At 42.2% G+C, this 25,353-nt stretch overlaps 1 protein-coding gene across 2 annotated transcripts; it reads right to left on the reverse strand.

Moving 5' to 3' along the window:
• Positions 1 to 1,270: 1,270 nt before the first annotated feature.
• mkxb (mohawk homeobox b) lies at positions 1,271 to 24,589 on the reverse strand. 2 transcript variants are annotated; one of them, XM_039649569.2, is made up of 7 exons: positions 24,412 to 24,589; positions 23,842 to 24,111; positions 22,139 to 22,286; positions 19,027 to 19,180; positions 16,673 to 16,996; positions 2,615 to 2,648; positions 1,271 to 2,524 (listed from the first exon to the last, which is right to left on the reverse strand). In XM_039649569.2, exons 2-7 carry the CDS (start codon positions 24,012 to 24,014, stop codon positions 2,335 to 2,337), a joined length of 1,023 nt encoding a protein of 340 aa, XP_039505503.2. In that variant the 5' UTR covers positions 24,015 to 24,111; positions 24,412 to 24,589; the 3' UTR covers positions 1,271 to 2,334. The 2 variants fall into 2 exon arrangements, with proteins under 2 accessions (XP_039505503.2, XP_039505500.2); XM_039649566.2 differs by having other exon boundaries at positions 1,271 to 2,527.
• Positions 24,590 to 25,353: the final 764 nt, after the last annotated feature.

Here is a 25,353-nt window from a genome sequence, read left to right on the forward strand (position 1 = left end):
ATTGCGAATATTATTGTTACTTATTCATCATTGTGTCAGTGTTTTATTCGCTGACTTTAGCTAGCTTTCTTGCACGAAGAACAACATAGTGACGAAACGTGTTTGTCCATTTAGGGCCACTGTAGAAACATTTTTGCGCATTTCAATGTAAGCGGACCCGCGGTGTGAGAGATAGAAAAGGCTCATTTTAAGGTAATAAACACACAACGGTTCATAAGTAAGGTCTATACACCATTGAAAACATAGTTATGTATACAAATATTGCATTTCTGTCAATAGATCCTCCTAAATATTACACAATGCACCTTTAAATTAAGCAATTGGTGTTTACATTGAAGCTATTTTAAGGCATGAATATTTTTTCCCCAAAGGAAAATAAAAGTTTAAATATGTAATTTTGGTGATCATGAGTTTTCATGAGACTACAGGGGGACTTAAAAAAATCACATTTCAGAAAATGCCTTTTTAATTTATAATTTTGGCAAATCTCCATTTTTACAAAGAATTAGCCTTAAATTATTTTGTAGATACAGTAAGTCATTTCTAATTGTGATTTTGATGGCATGTGTGTGGTAGGATCTGTCCAAAGTTCACTCAACCCACTGCAAGAAACAATCAGATTCTATAAGCATTGAATTCAACTTTTACTTAAACATCTCTATGGCCCTCATGATGCCTGAAACTGAAACTACATCAAAATCAACAGATTTCCACCGATGTTACACTGACTCCTGCTCCCTCTCCATTTCAGTTAGAGGTGTTTTACTATTTGTATTGGGCTCTTTGTGTTGATTCAGCAGGTGCATTTGACCACTGAATGATTAGATGAGAAGAATGGGGAATATTATGTTTTAGTCTTCCTTGAAGCATGGGTGGGGAGAAATAAGACTGGAGAGCAAAACACAGAGCATGCGGTCAGGTCTGTAAGGAGATATAACAGGGCGGACTGTATATTCAATACCACATTCTTACTGCTGGACGAACCGTTTTAATGCACACAGTGAGACTCAAACATAACGGACTGTTCAAACAGCCTATCTAGAAGAGCTATCAGGTACATAACTGAAATGCAAATGCTTATCCAACATGGCCAAAGCTCTTTGAAGATATCACTGGTAACTGTTTCGGCATGGGTAGTGCTGTTTCTTTATCAGATTGGAGTGAAATGTGGCTCTGACCCTGTATATTTTACACTGGATTAGGTGAAAATTATGGCAGACCATTTCTGACACACAAGAAAATTAAATAAAATATGAACGGTTAAAAAGGTTATTGCTTTTTATTAATTAATGACAACATCTTAGTGTTGTATTGTTATATATAATCATTTTACAAATTTGATACAAATAATATTAAAATAACATTGCTTCATCTTGAACGTGAGTGTGATATTATTATTATTAATATTTTACAACAGAAGTTTCCTAGTGTAATTTTTTCTCACCTAATTATCAAGTATTTGTTAACATTATTAAGTAGTCATGTTCACAGCATTTTTGATCGAATCAGTCGAGTGTATGATTCAATGACTTGTTCATAAAAACTTTTCGTCTTTCGTCACCAAAAAACTTTTAAGTATTTCTTGTAATTGCGACTTTATATCTTGCAATTGCTTGCTTATTTCTCAAAATGTATATTTATATGATGTGACAATGTGACTTACTTTCTTATTAAAATTGTATCTCACGATTACTTTTTCTATACTCTGACAAAATGGGCTTCCATAGAAATCAAACCGAGATGAGAGGAGCACATTTTATCAAAGCGCAACTGTATTTTATTGAGAAACTTTTATTTGCTCTCACCTGACTCTGTTTTGCATGATAAACTTCACAGGCAATGACACATGAATGCATTTAAAAGCTATCCATTAAAAAAAGGAAATAATCTTCCTTCACATGTCATACCTGCCAAAACAAAACACAAGAATCCACATTTATATGCCATTGCCATAGGATGACAATAATCCTGTGTCAATTAGAATCAAAAATGAACATAACTTAGGAAAATGAATACATATATGATGAATATATTACATTTTAGCCACTGCATTTCAGAAATGATGACAGTATAAATCAGAAAGAGTCAGATTTATGTGCTTCTGTGTTTAGTGGTAGCGACCATCCACACATCAAACTCTCCTCTCTGCGTCATTTTTCAACAGACAGTGGTAAAAAAAAATTAGGCACACTGGTCAACATGTATTTTTTCTCTCAGAAAAGGCTGCTGTGGATCATTTTCAACTAAATTACTGCATGTAGTACATAGTCAAGTGTTCAGGTAGTCTTCTAGCAATTTTGACCAAGTACAGACCGCTGTCCAGTCCGTTAGCCACTAATGTTGGGGTTGCACGGGCACTTTGACAGTCTTAATCTCCGCTATATGGGAAGACTTCTGGATGATACAGCTGGTGGTGCCTGGCGCTGTGCTCTCCTTCCCTTGGGCCAGGTTGGTCAGGGCCATGGCGGCGTGGAGCTCTTTCCAGTAAGTCTCATTGTTTCCTCCTCCGCCACCTTTACGAGCGCTGCTGTTGCCAAATAGAGAGGACATGGTTAATGAGGAGTTTTAGCAGTACCTAAAAACCTTATGATTCATTAGTCGACAGCATTCTTACCTGTCGCTCTGGCGCTTGCCACAGTCCAGCGTCACTGAAAATACAGTTAGGTGAAATGAGTTATAAATTGGACTTTGCTAAAAGTTGGCACATCGTTTCTGCAGCTAATGAAACGTCCCTGAGCTCCTCTCTACCCATATCGACAGAATGGATGTGTAAACGTGTTCTTACGTGTGCTTGTACATGGGTGAATAAGAGGGTGTTTGCCGAGCTCGGGGAGGTTTAAGTGGAGCTCCGCAGTCTGTTCCTACAGCCACATTCATGCGCTCAGGCCAACATAAATGCAATTATGCTTCCCCTGCGCTCTCGAGATGGAAAAAGGATATCTGCTCTGTGTCAGAAACAGACACGTTGTTCCACCACTCTGCAACTGATTTGCATTTGAAAATTATTACACCCTTTCCTTTAGCTAATGACTATTTAAATGATTTCGAAGTTGTGCCTCTGTTTTGCTTTTTTGAATATTAACTTTCATGCAGAGTGTAATATAGGCTAGCTGTTTGTGTGTGTGGTCTGCAAAGTTTTAAATAGCACAGTGCACAGCAAATAGCGTCTCGGTTACGTATGTAACCCTCGTTCCCTGAGTAGGGAACGGAGACGTTACGTCAGAAGTGACGGAGATTGGGGGTTTCGCATAGAAGCCAATCCTCTTCGAGTATTTAAACACGAGCCAATGGCATGCAATGCCTTGGGGCTGCGGAAATTTGCATAGCGTACTCCGCCCTACTCCGTGAGTATAAAAGGAGGAAGTGAACGCAACCGCAGTATGTCTTCGCTGAGGAGCCAAGACTGAACTCGGCATCTACCCAGCGATACAGCAGAAGTGGCAGGGAGACGTAACGTCTCCGTTCCCTACTCAGGGAACGAGGGTTACATACGTAACCGAGACGTTCCCTTTCGTAGTCACTTCGAGTTACGTCAGAAGTGACGGAGATTGGGGGTCTGTGCCATCACGCCATCTTCAAGCTGTCTTCCAGTGCCCTGCGAAAGACTGAACCCCCGAGCCTTACCTCTTTTTTTTTTTTTTTTTTTGGGGATCCGACTTTGACACAGGATTACCAAGGTACACTGGGAAACATATCCCGAAGGGGACATGCTACCAGCTGCCTACCGAAGGGAGGACTTATGAATACACATATGGCCACATAGGAACGCATATGGAACACTGGAGTACCAACCGCAGGTGGCTACTAATTTAAACTCCAGGGGTGGCAGATGGCTTGCCAAGGGAAGACACATGCTCAGAGAGGCTTACAGTGGATAATACACATGAGACGGTTACCATGGGGAACCGTGCGCATGGAGGCACCTAGCTAGCATCCAGAGCAACGCAGTGGTGCCCGCATCGTTGGTGCTGGAGGACTCAAGACTTTAATGGAAGAACTGAGGAATATCGCACTTATCCAGTCCGGGGAGTGGAGTGGCGAGCAAGCGAAGACACCTGAGCGGATCCAGAACTGGCCGAAACGAGTACGTGAGAGGATACCGGCTCAATTCGCAGATTATAGAATCTGGCGAAGGTGTTGGGTGTCGCCCAGCCTGCAGCTCTGCAGATGTCTGTTAGCGAGGCGCCGTGCGCTAAAGCCCAAGAGGAGGCTACACTCCGAGTGGAATGGGCCGTCACACCAAGGGGGCACGGAAGGCCTTGCTGCTGGTAGGACAAAGCAATGGCATCCACTATCCAGTGGGACAGCCGTTGCTTTGAGAGAGCCCTTCCCTTCTGGCTCCCTCCATGACAGACAAAGAGCTGGTCTGAGGTCCTGAAACACTGCGTTCTGTCGACATAAGTGCGGAGAGCACGTACCGGACAGAGTAGTGCCAAGGCTGGGTCTGCCTCCTCCGGGGCAGCGCTTGCAGGTTCACCACCTGGTCCCGGAAGGGAGTGGTGGGAACCTTGGGCACATATCCAGGCCGGGGTCTCAAGATCACGTGAGAGTAAGCCGGCCCGAACTCCAGGCACGCCTCGTCAACGGAGAATGCGTGCAGGTCCCCCACCCTCTTGATGGAGGCCAATGCAACCAGGAGTGCTGTCTTCATGGACAGAAACTTTAACTCTACCGATTGCAAAGGCTCAAAGGGAGGCCTCTGCAGAGCACTTAAAACTACCGAGAGGTCCCAAGAGGGTACGAGGGGAGGACGAGGCGGATGCAGCCTCCTCGCTCCCCTCAGGAACCTGATGACCAGGTCGTGCTTCCCTAAGGACTTACCTTCCACTGCTTCATGAGAAGCGGCAATGGCCGCGACGTAAACCTTAAGGGTGGAGGGCGACAGCCTGCGCTCCAACCCTTCTTGCAGGAAGGAAAGCACGACACTGATCGAACATCTCCGGGGGTCTTCTCCGCGAGAAGAGCACCAATTGACGAAGAGGTTCCACTTCAACGCATAAAGGTGTCTCGTGGACGACGCTCTTGCGGAAGTGATGGTTGCCGCCACCGCGGGTGGCAGCGAACTCAAACCTGCCTCGTCCCGTCCAGGAGCCACACGTGCAGCCTCCAAAGATCGGGACGAGGGTGCCACAGAGTGCCCCGTCTCTGAGAGAGTAGGTCTTGTCTCAGAGGAATAGGCCAAGGAGGTGCTGTCGCGAGGAGCATGAGATCGGAGAACCACGTCTTGGTGGGCCAGTAGGGGGCTACCAGCAAGACCTGCTCCTCGTCCTGCTTGATCTTGCACAACACCCGTGCAAGGAGGCTCACTGGGGGAAACGCATACTTGCGTGGGCCCCGTGGCCAGCTGTGCGCCAGCGCATCCGAACCGAGAGTGCCCCAGGTCAGAGAAAAAAACTGGGCGCAGTGGGCTGAGTCCCGAGAGGCGAACAGATCTATCTGTGCCTCCCCGAACTCTTTCCAGACTGGGGATGGAGTCGCCACTCGCCGGAGATGGGACGGACCCGAGACAGCTCGTCGGCTGCCCAGTTCCGGTCTCCAGGAATGTAAACTGCACGAAGGGACCTCAGGTGCTTCTGACTCCATATCAAGAGGTGGCGGGCGAGCTGCGACAACTGGCGCGAGCGTAGACCCCCCTGGTGGTTGATGTACGCTACAGCCGTAGTGTTGTCTGAGCGGACAAGCACATGCTGGCCCTTGAGCAACGCTCTGAAGCGGTGCAGGGCGAGCCGTACCGCCAGCAGCTCGAGGCAATTGATGTGCATGAGGCGCTGGGCTCCTGTCCAGGAACCGGCGGCTGCATGCCCATTGCACATGGCACCCCAACCCGTGGTAGATGCATCCGTGGAGACGACGAGATGTCTGGAAACTCGCTGAATAGGGACACCTGTCCGTAAAAAGCTGAGGTTCGACCACGGAAAGAAGGTTCGCCGGCATGCCGGAGTCACTGGGACTCGGAGCGAGCCGCGATGCCATGCCCACCTCGGGACTCGATCGCGAAGCCACAGCTGAAGCGGTCTCATATGAAGCAAACCGAGCGGCGTTGCCGCGGCCGCGGATGCCATATGCCCCAGGAGCCTCTGAAAAAGTTTCAGTGGAACCGCACTCTTGCCCTCGAACTGACGAAGGCAAGCCAGCAGTGAGTGCGCGCGCTCGTTCGTGAGCTGCGCGGACATGGCGACCGAGTCTATCTCCATGCCGAGAAAAGAGATCCTCTGCACGGGGCAAAGTTTGCTCTTTTCCCGGTTGACCCGAAGGCCCAAACGGGCTAGGTGCCGGAGCACCAAGTCTCTGTGTTCGCAAAGCTGAGCTCGAGAGTGTGCTAGTATCAGCCAGTCGTCGAGATAATTCAGGATGCGAACCCCGTGTTCGCGAAGGGGAACAAGGGCTGCCTCGACGATCTTCGTGAAGACGCGAGGGGACAGAGCTAACCCGAATGGGAGAACGGCGTACTGATATGCCTGGCCCTCGAAGGCAAACCGAAGAAACGGTCTGTGTCGAGGTAAGATGGACACATGGAAGTACGCGTCCTTCAGGTCGATCGCTGCAAACCAATCCTGATACCGAACACATTCGAAAATGCGTTTGGCCGTGAGCATTTTGAACGGTATTGGCCGTGAGCATTTTGAACGGATGCGTCGAAGCCCGCTCCCCGACAGAAGGGACCAGGGAAAGCGGAGCGTTCCACGGGGGTCTGTTCTGCCGGGGGTCTGGCGACAGAGGGGGAAGGGATTGGTGTAGCCCTGGGACGACACACGCACCCTTCCGCGCCCTCAGAGACAGAGAGGAGTGTGTGGGCTGACGCACGGGGGCATCGAGCGCACCCACTCCAGTCTGTGAGCTCAGTGAGGATGTCAAGTCTTTCTTTAACCAGTTCAGGGTGCTGCCCACCCGTGGGTGAGCAGCGGGGAGCTGAGAACAAAAGATTCTCCCCCGGCCCTCCACCGGGGGAAGGAGGGGGCCTGCTACCGCCTCCTGGGAAAGACTCGAGATCGTCACTGAGCGGCCCGTGTCAGGATCTTCGCTTGGCCTGGCGTTTAGCGGGGCGAGCGGCCTGAGGGGGCTGTGACGCCGGCCTGCGGCCTCCTCGACGCCGGGGCCCGGGTGAAGGCTGCTGCTGGGGCCGGGCGGGAGGGAGGGGAGCCGCAGGGGGGCGTCCTCGGCGGCGAGCAGCGGGAGGCACCTGCGCCGATGACTGGGTGGAGGCAGCAGCTGGTCGCCGGGGCAGGATGTGTTTAATGGCCTCCGTCTGCTTCTGGGCGGTGGAGAACTGCTGGGCGAAGTCCTCGACCGCACCGCCGAAAAGGCCAACCTGGGAGAGCGGAGCGTCGAGCAGACGAGTCCGCTCAGCGCTCCGCGTGTCTGCCAGGTTGAGCCAGAGATGGTGCTCCTGAACCACCGAAGTGGCCATCACCTGACCGACGGCGCGAGCGGCCACTTTCGTTGCCCGGAGAGCAAGGTCAGTGGCGGACCGCAAATCTTTAAATGCCGTCGAGTCAGTCCCGCCCTCGTGCATGTCTCTGAGCATCTTCGCTTGGAAGACCTGCAAAGTGCTCATGGCATGCAAAGCGGAAGCCGCCTGTCCCGCCGCTCTATAGGATCGCGCCGCCATAGCAGACGAGAACCCACAGGCTTTGGATGGGTGCTTAGGAGGACCACGGGTGGAGGCGCTCTGTGGACACAGCTGCATCGCAACAGAGCGCTCCACCGGGGGCATCCCAGTGTACCCACGGGCGGCCCCGCCGTCGAGGGGGGGAAAGGCGGGGGAGAGATCGCGCTCTCGAGTGGACAAAGGAGCCCCCCAAGAGCGCGATAACTCCGCATGCAGCTCGGGGAAAAAAGGTATTGGAGTTGGCCGTGGCCTTGCGGCGGCAGCTTTGTCCAGATACCAATTATCCATCCGCGAGAGATCGGGGCAGGATGGAGGTTTCCATTCTAGCCCGATACTCCCAGCGGCTCGAGACAGCATGGCCGTCAGCTCGGGATCTGACACGGGCAACGCTGGCACTCCCGAAGGGGGCAACGCAGCCGCATCTTCCTCTCCCGAGGACTCAAGCCCGCCTAGTGATGCTGTGATAGACATCGCATCATCATCTGGAGCGCTGCTCGAAGCAGCCAGTGCCGCCGAAGAGACAACCGACCGAGTCGAGCTAGCGCTCGCTGGCTCACGCACTGAGGCGGGAGGTGTGGCCCGAGGAATCGTCGGGGCTTTATCCCACACCGTCACCGTTAGATCACCGGGTCCCCGGGTCGACGGGCCCCCTTTCGTGAAGGAAGCCGATCGAGTAGGGGGGACCGGGGCTCTCACTCTAGTGAGATCATTGAGCCTCGACCTCAGTGTGGAGATGGTCATGCTCCCACAGAAGGAACATGAGTCATCCACGAACGCTGCTGCTGCATGCTGAATGCCCAGGCATACAAAGCAGCGTTCGTGACCATCAGATGATGACAGAAATCTACCACATCCAGAAGGGCACGGGCGAACCATCTTTAAAAAGACGTGCCGCGTGCAGCTCTTTCACTTTCACTTTTATGAGAAAGGAGAAATTCACTCTTTCAGCGCTGAAGCTACCAGGGAGAAGTGCAAAGTCTGGCAGACCACTGCTCAGATCGCAGGCAATGCAAAATCTCGCTGGGTACCGCCGTCACACCAACACTGAAGAGGACGCTCGTTCTCGAAGAGTCTTGAATCAGCTTTTAGGAGTGAAGAGGTTCTCTTGGCTCCGAAGGGAAAACATACTGCGGTTGCGTTCACTTCCTCCTTTTATACTCACGGAGTAGGGCGGAGTACGCTATGCAAATTTCCGCAGCCCCAAGGCATTGCATGCCATTGGCTCGTGTTTAAATACTCGAAGAGGATTGGCTTCTATGCGAAACCCCCAATCTCCGTCACTTCTGACGTAACTCGAAGTGACTACGAAAGGGAACAATATTTTCTCCTAAATGAAAAAATCGATTCTGAACTGAAAATGAGTTATTATTAATTCTATTCTTACGTTTCCCGTCGTTTTCCGACGCACACTGTAAACCAGGGGTGCCCAATCCTGCTCCTGCCGATCGACTGTCCTGCACAGTTAATCTCCAACCCTAATCAAACACACCTGCCTTTAATTTTCAAGTGATCCCAAAGACCTTAATTGGTTGCTTCAGGTGTGTTTAATTAGGGTTTGAGATGAACTGTGCTGGACAGTCGATCGGCAGAAACAGGATTGGGCACCCCTGCTGTAGACCAATCACAACAGACTGGACCATTTGTCCAATCAGAGCAGAGTAGACCAATTCCAACAGACTGGGTCATCTGACCAATCAGAGCAGAGTGAACCAATCAAAAAAAAAAAAAAAAAGACTGGGTCATCTAACCAATCAGAGCAGAGTAGACTAATCCCAACAGACTGTGTCATCTGACCAATCAGAGCAGAGTAGACCAATCACAACAGACTGGGTCATCTGACCAATCTGAGCAGAGTAGACCAATCACAACAGACTGGACCATTTGTCCAATCAGAGCAGAGTAGACCAATTACAACAGACTGGACTATCTGACCGAGCAGAGAAGACCAATCCCAACAGACTGGGTCATCTGTCCAATCAGAGCAGAGTAGACCAATCACAACAGAGTAGACCAATCACAACAGACTGGGTCATCTGACCAATCTGAGCAGAACAGACCAATCACAACAGACTGGGTCATCTGACCAATCAGAGCAGAGTAGACCAATCACAACAGACTGTGTCATCTGACCAATCAGAGCAGAGTAGACCAATCCCAACAGACTGGACTATCTGACCGAAAAGAGTAAACCAATCCCAACAGACTGGGTCATCTGACCAATCAGAGCAGAGTAGACCAATCACAACAGAGTAGACCAATCACAACAGACTGGGTCATCTGACCAATCAGAGTAGAGTAGACCAATCCCAACAGACTGTGTCATCTGACCAATCAGAGCAGAGTAGACTAATCCCAATAGGGGCACTCTAAAGGGACAGTTCACCCAACATGAAAACAAAGATGTCACTATAGGTATGTTTCCATCTAAAGTTGAGCAAATGTAGCATTTTGCGTAAAACATTTGCGAATAAAGCCGCATTTCCATCCAACGAGGTGAAGAGAACAAAACTGTCCGTCACTTCCTGATAAACTGCCTCAAAACACTGAGAAAAACGAATTTTCGTATTGTCTATAATAAATTACTTGAACAGATATGGTTAAGAATTGGTTATATCAGGGAATATCAGCCTGAAGAAAAAGTCAAACATAATATCTCTATTTAATCTTGTTATTGTCCGTTATATACCTGAAAAAAGTGTCATTTTGGAAAAATATGATGGATTGCTAATCTTTTCACCTAGAAAACTAGTATTTAATGTTAGTCGTTCTACTCGTGTGCCATTCTTTCTTCTGTGGAACACAAAAGGATACATCTTTTCAATACAATTGCATTGGACTGGAGACTTAGGCTAAAGCTTCAAAAAGAATGCAAAAGCACTATAAAAGTATTTCATAAAACCTGTGCTCTATATTCTGTGTTCTGAAGGCACATTATGTTCGATTTGTGAATGAATCTTTTTTCTGAACCGTATCAACTGATTAATTGCAAAGATCTTATTTATTTTGGACCCATCATACAGAAAGCGCTTCTTCTCTCATGAACTCTCAGAACGGCAAGGCTGGTGAAGTAACTTTTGATCTGTTCTTCAGAAAAAGCTTCAAAAGACTTGGAATACAGAGTATGAGTGATATAGACTACACCTTTATCACACTTTAATGGTTCTTTATGAAGCTTGAAAACGTCTTTACAATTGCATGAAACAGAACAACCAGCACATTCTTTAAAATATCTCCTTTTGTGAAATATGGAGGAAAGACATATGGGTTTGGAACAACATGAGGGTCATTAAATGACAGAATTTTCATTTTTGAGTTAAGTTTTAATAACTAACTGGAAGAAATTAAAGACTGAAAAATACTGACAAAGCAACAAACTAGAATTGAGATTTTCTTTGCAGATAAACTTTGACATTGACAAGCTATTTAATGTTGCCATCAATGCAAAATTAATGACAGGAAAGATCATGTTTGGAGGGAGGACACAAACAAATTGAGATCCATCCATTAAAAATTCATAGACATAATTTACTTATATTCACAGTCATCCTTAAGAATCAGATTAATATCGGTCTTTTGTTGTACATAAATCGGGTTGTAATAGTGAAGCTGTCTCTCTTTTCTGTTGAAAGCATCGAGGTTAGCAAAGAAAAATCTTTCTTATGGGAGCCATGAGAGGGAAAGTTGGACGACGGGCATGAGCACACAAAGCGCTATTTTTAATTTTCTTTGCCTAAAACATCTCCAACTCGGATTTCTCAAACAGTATTTGTGCCAAGAACTACTATAAACCATTAATAAATCATTTGGCTTTGGTTCCTATGTGCTACTGAATGTCTGTCATCTTTTAACTTCACTTCTATTGTCCACAGATGCTTCGGATTGACTCAACCTGAGGAAAAACACCAGTTCCTCTGGCTAAAGACAGGAAGGGCTCTATTAGCCAAAAATCAAATTAGCTATAAACTGAGATCAAAATATAAAACAAATATAGAAAAAGGGTGATAAAACTGTGCTGTGTTTTCTTAACAAATCTGTATCTTAAGTGAATTTTCACTGGAAAAAAATCAATCTCCTTAAATTCCAAAATATTTCAGATATGTGGCAGGGTAATCTTTCCAGCTAGCATGGTCTGGAAAATTCAACAAACTCACACTTAAAATCGACACGAATACCTGTTCGCAACCCATTTTACTTCTGCAATGTAATACGTTTTCAAGTAAAACAGGATTTTTGATGAGGAAAAAAGGGATTGTATCAATCAGGAATTGATTGGATTGAATGCAAAAGCCCGAATTAATGTAGAAACAATGCCTGAGTAGATTGTTTGCACTTAGTTAACATGATCCAATAGCCAAAGTGACATCTGCTCTTGTTTCAGAAGAAAAATATCATGTTATTACCTAACTGGGGTGCGTTTCCCGTACAACCATGTAGTCCGCAGGTTCACTATCATAGTACGATGTATCGTTGGAGAAATCAACTAATCACGACTGTTTCCCGAAACCCATTGTTGTAAAGTATCGTTCAACCACGTTGGTTTCGCACGTGGTGGAGTAATAACTACTTTGAAGGACATTGAATTGACAGTGAAATACAGTACAAAGACCAACATCTCATTTAAAGACTGACATCGCAAATTTGCTTAATGAATAAACCACAAAATCCCATGTAAAAGAAATAGTTCATTCCAAAATGAATATTCAATTTTCTTCCAAGAAACATAAACAGATATTCTGAATAATGTTCAAGCTGCGCTTTTCCATACAATGAAAAGAATGGTAAATAAAAATAAGAATCATCATAGTATCCATACGACCTGTCTCCTTTCATGATAGCTTTGTGTGTGGAACGTCATCACCAATATTCATGCACGTACTGATTCTCGTGTGTCTCATAACCAATCGTAACCTAATTTGAATTTGCTCGTAATGAGGTTTGAGAAATACACTGCATTTGTATGGACTATCGCTCTGATTCTTCTTACAGTCCCTAGTCACTAACTTTAATTTCTGTATATTATTTCACATCCAGTCTGACAAACCTGCCTGACATGTCCCAAATGGACAAAAAAGTCAATTTTAGTTTTCAAAAATGACAGTTCAGTCATTTCCTTGGCAGTTATTTTGATATTTCATCTTGCTCCTAACCTGCCATAATAATAAATGTATAAAGTAACAACAAAACTGCTCCCTCAAAGCCACTGTAAAACCAGAGGCTGACGGGAATGTTTCCTTCATTCCAAAAAAAGCAGTTGTTCAGTTTCTGTCGTTTGTAGATTTGTACCATTGACATTAAAACTTTTGCTTGATTAGCTGTAATTATTTTACTTATAAGGTTAGGGGTTAGGTTGTGTTGTGAAGTGTCAATTTCACACAGTCAGTGCTGAAATGTCATTGTACCAGTGAAGCGTGCCTTTGACCTTGAGACCGTTCCAGATAAAAAATCAAATGGTTTTCCACATAAATATCATAAAGCAAAAAGGTCAATATTTTCACAGCATAACTCTGTAGTTCGGAACGGATCATATGCTCAGCTACTGATAGCTGTGAGAATGGTGTTCAAAAGTTTGTGATCACATTTTAAAGGGAACATTTACGAGTATTTTGGCCATTATAAGTCACACAGAGGTATCGCCACGAGTCAATAAGTTCTGCGATGACAAAAAAACTGAGTAAAAATAAGTAAAATTGGGCTCAGACTATGCATTCCCAGACAGCAACATAGTGTCGTCCCGGATCCTGCCCACATCTGGTACATGTGGAATACATACATGTTGGCCGGATCTGGGCCGACACTATTTTGCTGTCTGGGTTGAGTGATTAAAGTTTAAATTAAAATGAGAACTTTCTTTATGTATGTTGTTTGTCTTATGTATTTGTAATATTTGATGATAAGCCCAGTTTCACAGACAAGGCTTAGAGTAAACCAGGATTAGCCCTAAGTTCAATTAGGACATTTAAGTAGCTTTTATAAATAGCCATTATAAAGAAAAAGAAAAAAACATTACTGGTGTGTATCTTGAGACAAAACAATGACAGTGACATATTTTAAGATAAGTAAGTGCAAGTTCCTTTCAGTTAAAACAGCTCAATGCATTTTAGTCGGGACTAGGCTTAATCCTTGTCTGTGAAACCAGCCAGGGATGCGTTTCCCAAAAGCCAACTATGAGCTAGCCAACTAAGGACTAATGTCCTTATCATGTTTGGCAAAAATCAGGACAAAAAGGCATTACAGAAAATATTTTCTGTTTTTGTTCTGGACAGGACATAGTGTGATCAAAAGAAAAATTATTTCCTGAACACGCGCCTATTTGATCTGAAAGAAGAATTTAAAAAAGTAATTTCCATATCAAAAACATATTAATCATCATAAAGCATGTAGTCCATAATGTTATAAATAAACGTATGTGCATCGTTAGAACGCTAACGTTCATAACATACACCTGCATTTTTTTATGTACTCATGCAATACTGCATCATAAACGAAAAAAAAAAAGCAGAGCATTCCAACATTTTCCCAAAACGGGACCATTCCAAAAGGGCACAGAGGCAAAATAAACAGAGCGGTAGAACATTTTGAAATGTTGCGGTGGAATTATGTTAATGATGAATTTGACTCAACTCCTCTGGCAACACTAAAGCATTTGCTTTCATGAGGCATCAGCAGGTGTTCCTATAAGCTACGACAGAACAGAGTCCAGGAACGTTCCACTCACCAATCAAACCATACGAAACCGCAGCTTTACATTCAATTTTATTATTATGTCTAATGGGATTCACAAAGTCTCTCAATGCATTTGTCTCCATTTCATTTTTTTGGTTCCACTTTATTTCGATAGTCAACTTTAGACATTCTACGAACTATAAGTAACTTTGCAACTACATGTCAACTAACTCTCATTAGAGTATTAGTATACTGCCAGTAGACTGTTAGGTTATGGTTGGGTGTTAAGGTTCGGGTTAAAAGAATAAGTTGACTTAGAGCATCAAAATAAAGAGTTAGCAGATATTAAAGGGTTAGTTTACCCAAAAATGAAAATTGTGCCAGTATTTACTCACCCTCATGTTGTTCCAACCCCGTAAGACCTTCGTTCATCTTCGGAACACAAATTAAGATATTTAAGATATTACAGCCCATTCTCACCCCCAAGGCGTCACTTAACTGACGCCTTGGGAAGCATTTGGACATGCTTCAATATCTGACGCTTTAGGCGCCCTTTAGCGTCAGTTAGATGACGCCCTAGGATCGCGTGTACCCTACCCCCACCCCACACCTAAACCTAACCGCGTCCTCTAACTGCCGTAGGATCGCGTCATGTAAGTGACGCTAAAGGGCGCCTAAAACGTCAAATATTGAAGCATGGTCAAAGGTGACACCTTGGGGTGAGAATGCGTTGGATATTAAGATCGCTCCTGCATACTAGTCCATAGGCTTCTTGAGGGAATGACAATTGATGGACTCGAAAAGTCATTAAAGACATCGTTAAAATAGTCCAAGTGACTACAGTGGCTCAATCTTAAGTTTATCAAGCGACGAGAACACTTTTTGTGCGCAAAAAACAACAAAAATAACGACTTTATTTCAACTATTCTTTTATTTCTCTCTCTGCCTCGAGTCAGGTTACTAGTTTAATAGCGTAAGCTTCTGTTATTGTACGTCACACGCATCACACACATGACCAGCGTTGGCCAATAGTGAGCCTACGTGTGACGTAGCTCTATGCAATCACACTACGTTAACTGACTACAGGCCCATGGAGAAGGAAGTGAATAGTTGAAATAAAGTCGTTATTTTTGTTTGTTTTGGCGCACAAAAAGTGTTCTCGTCGTTTGATAAACTTAAGATTGAGCCACTGTAGTCACTTGGACTATTTTAACGATGTCTTTAATAACTTTTAGATGCCAGCAAGTGTCATTCCCTCAAGAAGCCTATGGACTAGTATACAGGAGTGATCTTAATATCTTAAATATCTTAATTTGTCTTCCGAAGATGAACGAAGGTCTTACGGGGTTGGAACAACATGAGGGTGAGTAAATACTGACAGAATTTTCATTTTTGGGTGAACTAACCCTTTAAGCAGACAGTCTACTAATACTCTAATGTGATTTTGTTAACATGTAGTTGCAAAGTTACTTATAGGTAGGTAGTAGAATGACTAAAGATGACAATCGAATTAAAATGTGAACCATTTTTTTAAATTTACTCAAATTTTTCCCATCTTAAGTTAACACATCAAGTACAGTAACTTAAAGCTGCAAACTATGTCATTCAAAACCTTTGTGAATGTCTTGTTTTCATGGAACACAAAAGGAGAAGTTTAGCATAGTGTTGATGCTGCACTTTTCCACACAATGGAATTGAATGGTGACCAGGGCTTGTCAACATCCAAAGAAAAAAGAAAACACACTATATATATAAGTACTGTTAAAGTTGTCCATATGACTGTAGTTTATCCCCTGAACTCCTAACATAGCTTTGTCAATGAAGCAGCCCTACACAATTCTAGTTCTGTCATAAAACAGAGGGCACAAGCTGATTGGCTTCTGCTGATCCTTCAGCCAATGAGATTGCATGCTCAACATTTAAATATTCTGCTTCAGTTCTCGCTGTTAGATGGTCGTGCAGCAGCGATAAGAGTTCCTGTGAAACCCTCCACCTCCCCAGCTCCACCTGCCTAGATCTGCTACGGGATTTATGTATGTCTATTCATGCAGCAGCAGCAGATCTTACATACTGGGAACCCACCATAACTGCATATTTTGTATGTGCCTCCCCCCTCAATAACATGTTAAAACTATTCAAAGACTTTTCATCATTATTTAAATAAACAGATCATGAGTTGTGTTGACTAATTTTTTGGTGCACTTTGCTTTAAATATGGAAAGGAGCAAATGTGAATATGATGCCTAACAACTTTTGAAAGTTTGCAAAGACATGAAATTGATTCAATTATGATTGAGAGCACTATCCCTTTAACCGTATACAAATACAAAATGTATGACAACCTATATCCTCTTTCCATTCTTACAATTTGGAAGCTTGAAAGTCTGCGACAGCTCTTACCTGTACGGTAGGTGAAGTTTGCCTCAGCTTCTGATGAGGGCGAGAGCAAATCGTCCTCATACTCGTTGGAGCTAAACGATCCAGAATGGTTCCTCTTCCGCGAGTCCATAACTTTTTCGGAGGCCATTACGTGCCGAAGGGAATCATTTAGATAGCGGTTTAGCAAGCTGTTCTTGTATTTTGGCGGAGACACGTAATCATCACAAACCGAGGGGTCTGTACTTCGCCCCACCACTTTGCCTCTGTTGTCCTGAATAACGCTCTTGTGCGTGGGTCTGTTATAGTCGGATTCGCTAGCCTGCATCTGTAAAGGATTATCCCCATCTGTGGAATCAATAACACATCAAACTAAAACTTGACATAACAATACATTTAAATTACTATATTGCTGGGGTGAAGGCAAAATGCAGTAACTACACCTTTTTCAAAGTCAAAACTGAGTTCGACTATGCTTAAATGGATATAAAATCTTGTTTACACCCAGATATCACAAGTCTGGAAGACCTGTTTTTAAGAGTGTTTGCTCATCTGCAATATGTCTATAGGACGTTTCCTGTCAGATGTCACATAGACGTTTAGAAGATGTCTTTAAGATGTAATGATTTAGAATGCATGTTAAACTGACATCTTCTAAACGTCTATTTGACATCTGACAGGAAACGTCCTATAGACGTATTGCAGATGAACAAACACTCTAAAAAATACGTCTTCTAGATGTAAACGCACACATCAAATAGACATCTCTGTGATCTACGTGTGCTATCAGGGAACTGCCTAGATAGCACAAGTCTATTTGATGTGTTCGTTTACATCTAGAAGACGTATTTTTTAGAGTGTTTACTCATCTGCAATACGTCTATAGGATGTTTCCTATCAGATGTCACATAGACGTTTAGAAGATGTCTTTAAGATTTAATGATTTAGAATGCATGTTAAACTGACATCTTATAAACGTCTATTTGACATCTGACAGGAAACGTCCAATAGACGTATTGCAGATGAACAAACACTCTTTAAAATACGTCTTCCAGATGTAAACATCACATCAAATAGACTTGTGCTATCTGGGCAGTTCCCTGATAGCACACGTAGATCACAGAGATGTCTATTTAATGTGTTCGTTTACATCTAGAAGACGTATTTTTTAGAGTGTTTACTCATCTGCAAGACGTCTATAGGACGTTTCCTGTCAGATGTCGCATAGATGTTTAGAAGATGTCTTTAAGATGTAATGATTTAGAATGCATGTTAAACTGACATCTTATAAGCGTCTATTTGACATCTGACAGGAAACGTCCAATAGACGTATTGCAGATGAGCAAACACTCTTAAAAATACGTCTTCTAGATGTAAACATCACATCAAATAGACTTGTGCTATCTGGGCAGTTCCCTGATAGCACACGTAGATCACAGAGATGTCTATTTGATGTGTTCGTTTACATCTAGAAGACGTATTTTTTAGAGTGTTTACTCATCTGCAAGACGTCTATAGGACGTTTCCTGTCAGATGTCGCATAGCTGTTTAGAAGATGTCTTTAAGATGTAATGATTTAGAATGCATGTTAAACTGACATCTTATAAACGTCTATTTGACATCTGACAGGAAACGTCCTATAGACGTATTGCAGATGAACAAACACTCTTAAAAATACGTCTTCTAGATGTAAACATCACATCAAATAGACTTGTGCTATCTGGGCAGTTCCCTGATAGCACACGTACATCACAGAGATGTCTATTTGATGTGTGCGTTTACATCTAGAAGACGTATTTTTTAGAGTGTTTACTCATCTGCAATACGTCTATAGGACGTTTCCTGTCAGATGTCAAATAGATGTTTTGAAGATGTCTTTAAGATGTAATGATTTAGAATGTATGTTAAACTGACATCTTAAAGATGTCTATCAGATGTTAGTAAACAGCAGATGCTTTCCAGATGAAGGGATCTTTAACAGACATCTTGCAGATGTATGTGTGCTATCACAGTTACCGCATTTTGTCAGAACCCAGGTAGCACAAGTCTATCTGATGAAGTGTTTACATCTGGAAGACGTATTTTTAAATGTTTGCTCATCTGCAATAGGTAGGTCTATTGGACGTTTCCTGTCAGATGTCAAATAGACGTTTAGAAGATGTCTTTAAGATGTAATATATTATTAGAATGTAATACATTTAGAATGCATGTTAAACTGACATCTTCTAAACGTCTATTCAACATCTGACAGGAAACGTCTTATAGACATATTGCAGATGAGCAAACACTCTTAAAAACACATCAAATAGACTTGTGCTATCTGGGAAGGCATCAAAATATGTCTGTATAATTAGTAAATCTCACACATCCGCCCGTACCGTCTGATGTTGCGTCATCACTGCTAATGCTGAGTCTCTCAGCGTTGCCTTGTACATATTTGTTGTACAGTTTTATACGTAAAGCCCAGCTCAAGTCAGGCTGTCGGACTGTGTTCTTGAGCCTACGCCTCGCGTTCGCAAACCAATTTGAGACCTGAAAAACACGAATGAGTAATTGTTTAATCAGGAACACCTTTTGCTTGCATTGTCATGTATAATGTTTCAATGAATAGTTCAAAAATGAGGCAAACAGTCATATTGTTTTCAGTCAATCTAGTTGTTGTTCATTTACTCTTTAGAGTTGGGCCACCGTTAAACTGTTGCGTTTGTTGTTTGTTTGCAGTTTTCTCATTTATATAATATTAATAATATTCACATACCAGTGCATACAATTCAATAATTTATTCCTACTTTTACAATGGAATATTTCCATCCTTCTGATTTTACTAGGGATACACCGATATGTAATAATGGCCGATACCGATAACTCTTTATATTTGAAAGCCGCTAACCGATGTTTGCCGGTAAATATAAATCCAAACTTTGATATCATTTTTGAGAGCCTGTTTAAAAAAACAAAAGTCTCACCATTAAAAGGCATTAAAAGATGTTCTCATTATAATTTTATGTAGCCTATATGACAGACTTGCACTGCTCATGTTGCACTTAACCGTATTTTCCTTCTTGAAGTGATTCCAATCATATTTTAAGTAATTCAAAACAGTGAAGTGTCTTGGCTAACAACGCATTCTCACCCCAAGGCGTCACCTTTGACCATGCTTCAATATTTGACGTTTTAGGCGCCCTTTAGCGTCACTTACATGACGCGATCCTAGGGCGTCATCTAACTGACGCTAAAGGAAAGCGCCCGTTAGAGGACGCGGTTAGGTTAAGGTGTGGGGTGGGGGTAGGGTACACGCGATCCTAGGGCGTCATTTAACTGACGCTAAAGGGCGCCTAAAGCGTCAGATATTGAAGCATGTCCAAATGCTTCCCAAGGCGTCAGTTAAGTGACGCCTTGGGGGTGAGAATGGGCTGCGGCTAAAAGAAAAAATAATACATTATTTATCAGCTTTCATATATCGGCCAAATTTTCTATATATTTATTTGGCCAATAGCGATAATATTAAAACTGGTGGCCGATATATCGTGCATCCCTAAAATTTACAGTCAAAATAGTGTGTCAACAGCAGAAATAAGGTTGCAGGGAGTAAATAGAAAGCAAGGTATTATATGCATCATTCAAGCAACCCGTGCTTCAGTTGCAGAAATGAATTGCATCTAGTTATAAATACAATGTTCATAATAATGATGACTTTGTCAGGGTGTATTAATTCTTTTTTTCCCTAAAAAATGCAATTACAAAATATCTTGGACTATAAATTAATTATTGTGCTGTTTTGTCAGATCATCAATGAAAAACATATGTGACTCTGAAGAGTTGTAGAGGGAGGTACTTCAATGTATTTAGACCGAACTGCTCTGCGGTATCAAAATACCCTGCTGTATACGAGATGATTCTGTTTATGTGTAATACAACTCAATCAAAAGAGATTTCAGTAGAGCTCAGAAAGTGACCTGTTGAAGTTCATAAGACTGGAAGGGTTGCATAATCATTTCCAGACTTGGCCCTCCACCCTCCATAATCAGATGATGGTTTACAAATGGAAGAAATTCAGTATGATTGTTACTCCTATGAGTGGTGCTTCAACAGACTACTAGTGAACTTGATAATGTGTGTGAATGTACCATCAGCGAAACGGTAAAGACGAGGGGAAACCACTAATGTGCCTGTCTCACAACTGTTGAAGGTTATTCCACAGCACTACTGGAACACTAGTTCACGAACAGTACAGATTTAACAATTGCCATAAGTTTGAGCAGTGGGAATATAACAGTTCCCAGTTGTAAACAGCTTGGACAGTTTACAATCAGAAAGACTAATGAATTCCAAGTTGCACCAAGAAATTCAATTGAAATTTTGGAGCGATTTAACAGATCCTTAAAAACCAATGGTCTGAAAATGTTGAATACACCTGGGTAGGTGCAGATAAAGAATTTGTGTATATTAACGTTGATATGGCCATGCCTGCAAGATACTAAATATAGGGTTTATGTCATTTTTTCCATTCATGCCAGTTGTTTTTGCCCAGATTTGACATTAAACATTTAGTGATGACTCAACGTAGTACCAAAATTGTTTAGCATTTAAAATGAATGCATTTCAATTTTTCAAAATGACCAAGAACTGCACAGGCCCAACAATCTGCATAACTGTTAGAATGACATGATCTCTGTTTAATAAATGAGTTATTATAAATTCCAGTCAGAGTTATTTGGACAAATAACAGGAGAAGATCAATAAAACATTTTTATTAGTAGAATTATAAGTTCATACTTGTATTAGTATAAAAAGAAACAGATTAATTTGCACAAAAGAGTTTGATTGGCTGTGTGAGGCATTTAAAATCACTATGAAATCATAATGGACAGTTCTTTTTTTTTTTTATAAATATTGCAGCATTTATTTAAAATTATTTATCCGTTTTTAAATTCACGTGACGTCATAAATTTTAATCAAAATAACTTCCCCTTCCTCTTGCAGCTCATCTCTTCTCTTTTCTGATGACGCGTTTACTGGCGTGAGGGCGGGGCAACCTGTCACTCACATGAGATCGGCCAATAGCAAACCACAACCATCCAATGACCCAATCGATTCCCCGTGGACAAAATTAAGTCCCGCCCTACATTTTTTCCAAGTTCGAGAAGCCGTTTCTCTCGGATATACGTCACAAAAGGGAACTTCTGCTTCATGTGGACTTTAATGTCAAATACAAAAGATATGTTTTCTCATCCCTCATCTCATTGTATTTTTTAATTCTAACTATGCATTTTATGCTTATATTACAGTATACAGGCATTTTTGGGCTGTAATCCACCAGTGGCTTCATATCAATGGCATTGTACATTGTTGTGTATGTTGTTTGTTCAAAATGTATTAATAGACCTAATAAGATCAGATCTGGACTTCTACATTCTGTAATTGTTTTTGTCATAGCATATAGCAATCCTCCTGATCTGATGGGATCTGTGTGCTTGCTTTGCCCCTCACCTGGACCAGGGTCATATGGGAGCCCAGAGCCAGCAGTATCTTCTCAGTTTTGGTGGGGTAAGGGTTGTCCCTGTGCTTATAGAGCCACTGCTTCAGCGGTCGAGCCATATCCTGCAGGGCCTGACGTTTGTGTCGAACCTTCCCTCCGCTGCTCAAGAAAAACAACACGGAGAGGCAAAGGTGCAATTTAAATTCCAGATTGGCTGAAGTTCATTTACATTTATCTGACACTTTTATCCAAAGCGACTTGCAATTGCTATATATGTCAGAGGTTGCACGCCTCTGGAGCAACTAGGGGTTAAGTGTCTTGACACATTGGTGACAGTGGATTCGAACCCGGGTCTCTCACACCAAAGGCATGTGTCTTATCCAATGCGCCATCACCACCCCAATGTAATGTAAAAGGTTTTACACTGAACCTTTTATATTAAAAGTTTGTGGCAATGTCAATGGGGGAAACATTCAATTATACATTATTGATGATTTCTATTAAAATCCAACATCTGTAACCAACTGTAATGCAATTTCACAGGGAATATACATCATTAGTCATCTATACCGCAAGTCTCTTAAAGAGATGCAAGCTGATTTGTTTAACTCAACAAATAATTTATCGTGTAACAAATCATTTTCCACCTCCATTACTTTGCTGATTTCATAATGACTCCTTGGAATCTTTTCATGCAAAACTTGCTAACAAAAAATGACTTTTAATGGGAGATCCAGTTGCTTTTTGAGCCTTTAGTTTTGACAAACCATCAACAAAGCATCCATACCACTCACCACACTATATTAACAAATTATTGCGCTGTCAGTGCATAATCCAAACATTTTCCATGACTGGCAAGAGACCAGTGATATTGTAAACAAAGCGCAGAGCATTTCTGCTCAAAATAATGGACCATTTGAAAGAAAATAGTGGATGTCCAATTAGATTATGTAGATATCCAGAACTGAGACAATCAGCAGATGTCACTGTGGACCAAGTATGTGTAACATTCCTTTTTTTACCTTACATATATAGTGATGCCTGACTGGTTATAATAGATAAATAACAGAAAGAAATGATGAGTATGAGTTTGATGAGCACATCTCTGTTATTTTTCCATGATAGGAAGTACAAAGATAAGAAATATCTCACTTCCAGTGAGGATGTAGGCTATACTGCTTTCCTATGCTGTAAAACAATTATGTGATCAATATGTTATTACAGCATATGTTTTTACATTGCTTTAACTCATCAAAACAAGTTAAGCAATTTTCAACTTTTTAAAAAAAAATAAGATAGGCTATACAAGTGTTTAATGTCATTTAAGTTGAAATTACCTAAACATCCAAATTGATTGTACTTAAAAATTTAAGGCATTTTTGTATGTTTAGCCATTTATAAACAAACTACCACCTCGTGAAAATATTCAATAATCGTCATATTTTTTTCTTGTTCTAGCCTAATTATTAACCAGTTGAACAAAACTGGCTTGTTATTACACTTACAACTGGCTTGTTATTTTTTTCCACAACGTCATACGTAATATGAAAAGTATAAATAAACATGAATGGTTCCAGAATATTTACTTATCTATATGGAGTGTGGACAATGAAAAACAAGGGTCAATTTAAAGTTTCTACGGTAATGCTACATTAATAGTGAATCACATTCATTTAGACCGTTTCATGCATCGTTCAATGGAGCAGATACATACCCATTTCGTCTGTGTTTGAGAGCTTCGGTGCCATCCATCACTGTGTGGCTTGTCAGTAAATCTGAATGTTGTCCATCAATCACCTCTAAATAGCTCCTACTTGTTCTCTCCACATTCGGCTCGGTCTCCTCAAAACGCAACCGATCTAACTTACTGAAGACTGTCGTGTTCATCGCTGCTCTCCATGTAGTGCCATGAGCCAATGACAATGTGGAGCTCTCCAAAAGTCTGTCCAGGAAAATGTCCTTATAGCCAACTGTTATAATGCCCCTGTGAACGAACGGATTTGAAATATTTCTCCTGATTTAAAATAATAAAAAAGAAAAGATTTAGGCTGTAAGCTAATTAAAACTGTGCATATTCAATATATTTCCCTTAATCAATAATGCTGTGGATAATATTTTAGTACATAAATCAATTAACACCAATAAGCAAATTAATTAAAGTGTAAAAAAAACTACTATTTATATTAATTATTAAATCAGGCTATATAGCTATAATTTAATTGTATAATTAAATATTTATTTTAATAGCAAATGTAATTGCTTAAAAATATAAAAATGCACTTACAAAGTTCTCTTGTTAGTCGCTAAACTAGAGCAACACTATAATTTGAGTGTCTTCCATCCCATCTGCTGATATTCAACAGCACTGCGCTCAGCAACTGCGGCTCTCCACTATCTGCCCAACACTAGAGGGTTTCATTCACACCCCGGAACGTGAATACAGCTCGAATCTCGTCTTTCCCAAAGAGTGTACGGCTCGATCGTGTCCGAGCAGCTACTGTGTGTGTCTGTCTCTGGCTGGAAGCGGGACTGGATCATGTTGAGTTCTCATGTAGCTTCCTAACTTCACGGATAACTCTTTAGGCAGCCTACTACGTTGGCGAGGCTTCGCTCAGCACCCTTGGGACCTTTTGGTTAAAAGCAAAAAGCCAAACGGGCGCTTTTTATCTGAACGTTTCAAGCTCATGTGGTGAAATAGACCATATAGGCTAGTGTCCTTTACTGACCAGGCTAACGCTTTAGCAACTTCAAGCAAATTAGTATAGTGTGTGTGTATGTGTGTGTCACATATATATAATTTACATTGTAAATGGATTTAGTTTGTGATAATGACTAGGCTGCACAGAGTTAATCTTAAAGTCCCCCTAGTTAATGGTATCCCGTAAATCTCATCTTTGATCACCAAAATTACATAACGTGCATAAAAAAGTTTTTTTTTTAAATTCATGCCTTAAAATAGTTTGAATGCTCTACACACTTGCTTCATTTAGTTTATGCAGTTCTATGAATATTAAAATTAGCCCCGCCTCCATTCACTCACACCAGCTCACGTTGACCTGATTGGTTACAAGGACGTTTGTGACGTCAGAAACACCAGCAGTTTCAAACAGCGTTTTTGTGACTCTTTGGTTCACTGCAGTTTTAAGGAGAAAATATCAGCAATGTGAATTTACACATGGTTTGTCTTAAAGCATATTAAAACACCTCATATAGACATACTGTATAA

Source organism: Pimephales promelas, chromosome 5 (assembly GCF_988280905.1).
Source record: "Pimephales promelas chromosome 5, fPimPro1.hap1.1, whole genome shotgun sequence".
Classification (NCBI taxonomy): Eukaryota; Metazoa; Chordata; class Actinopteri; order Cypriniformes; family Leuciscidae; genus Pimephales; species Pimephales promelas.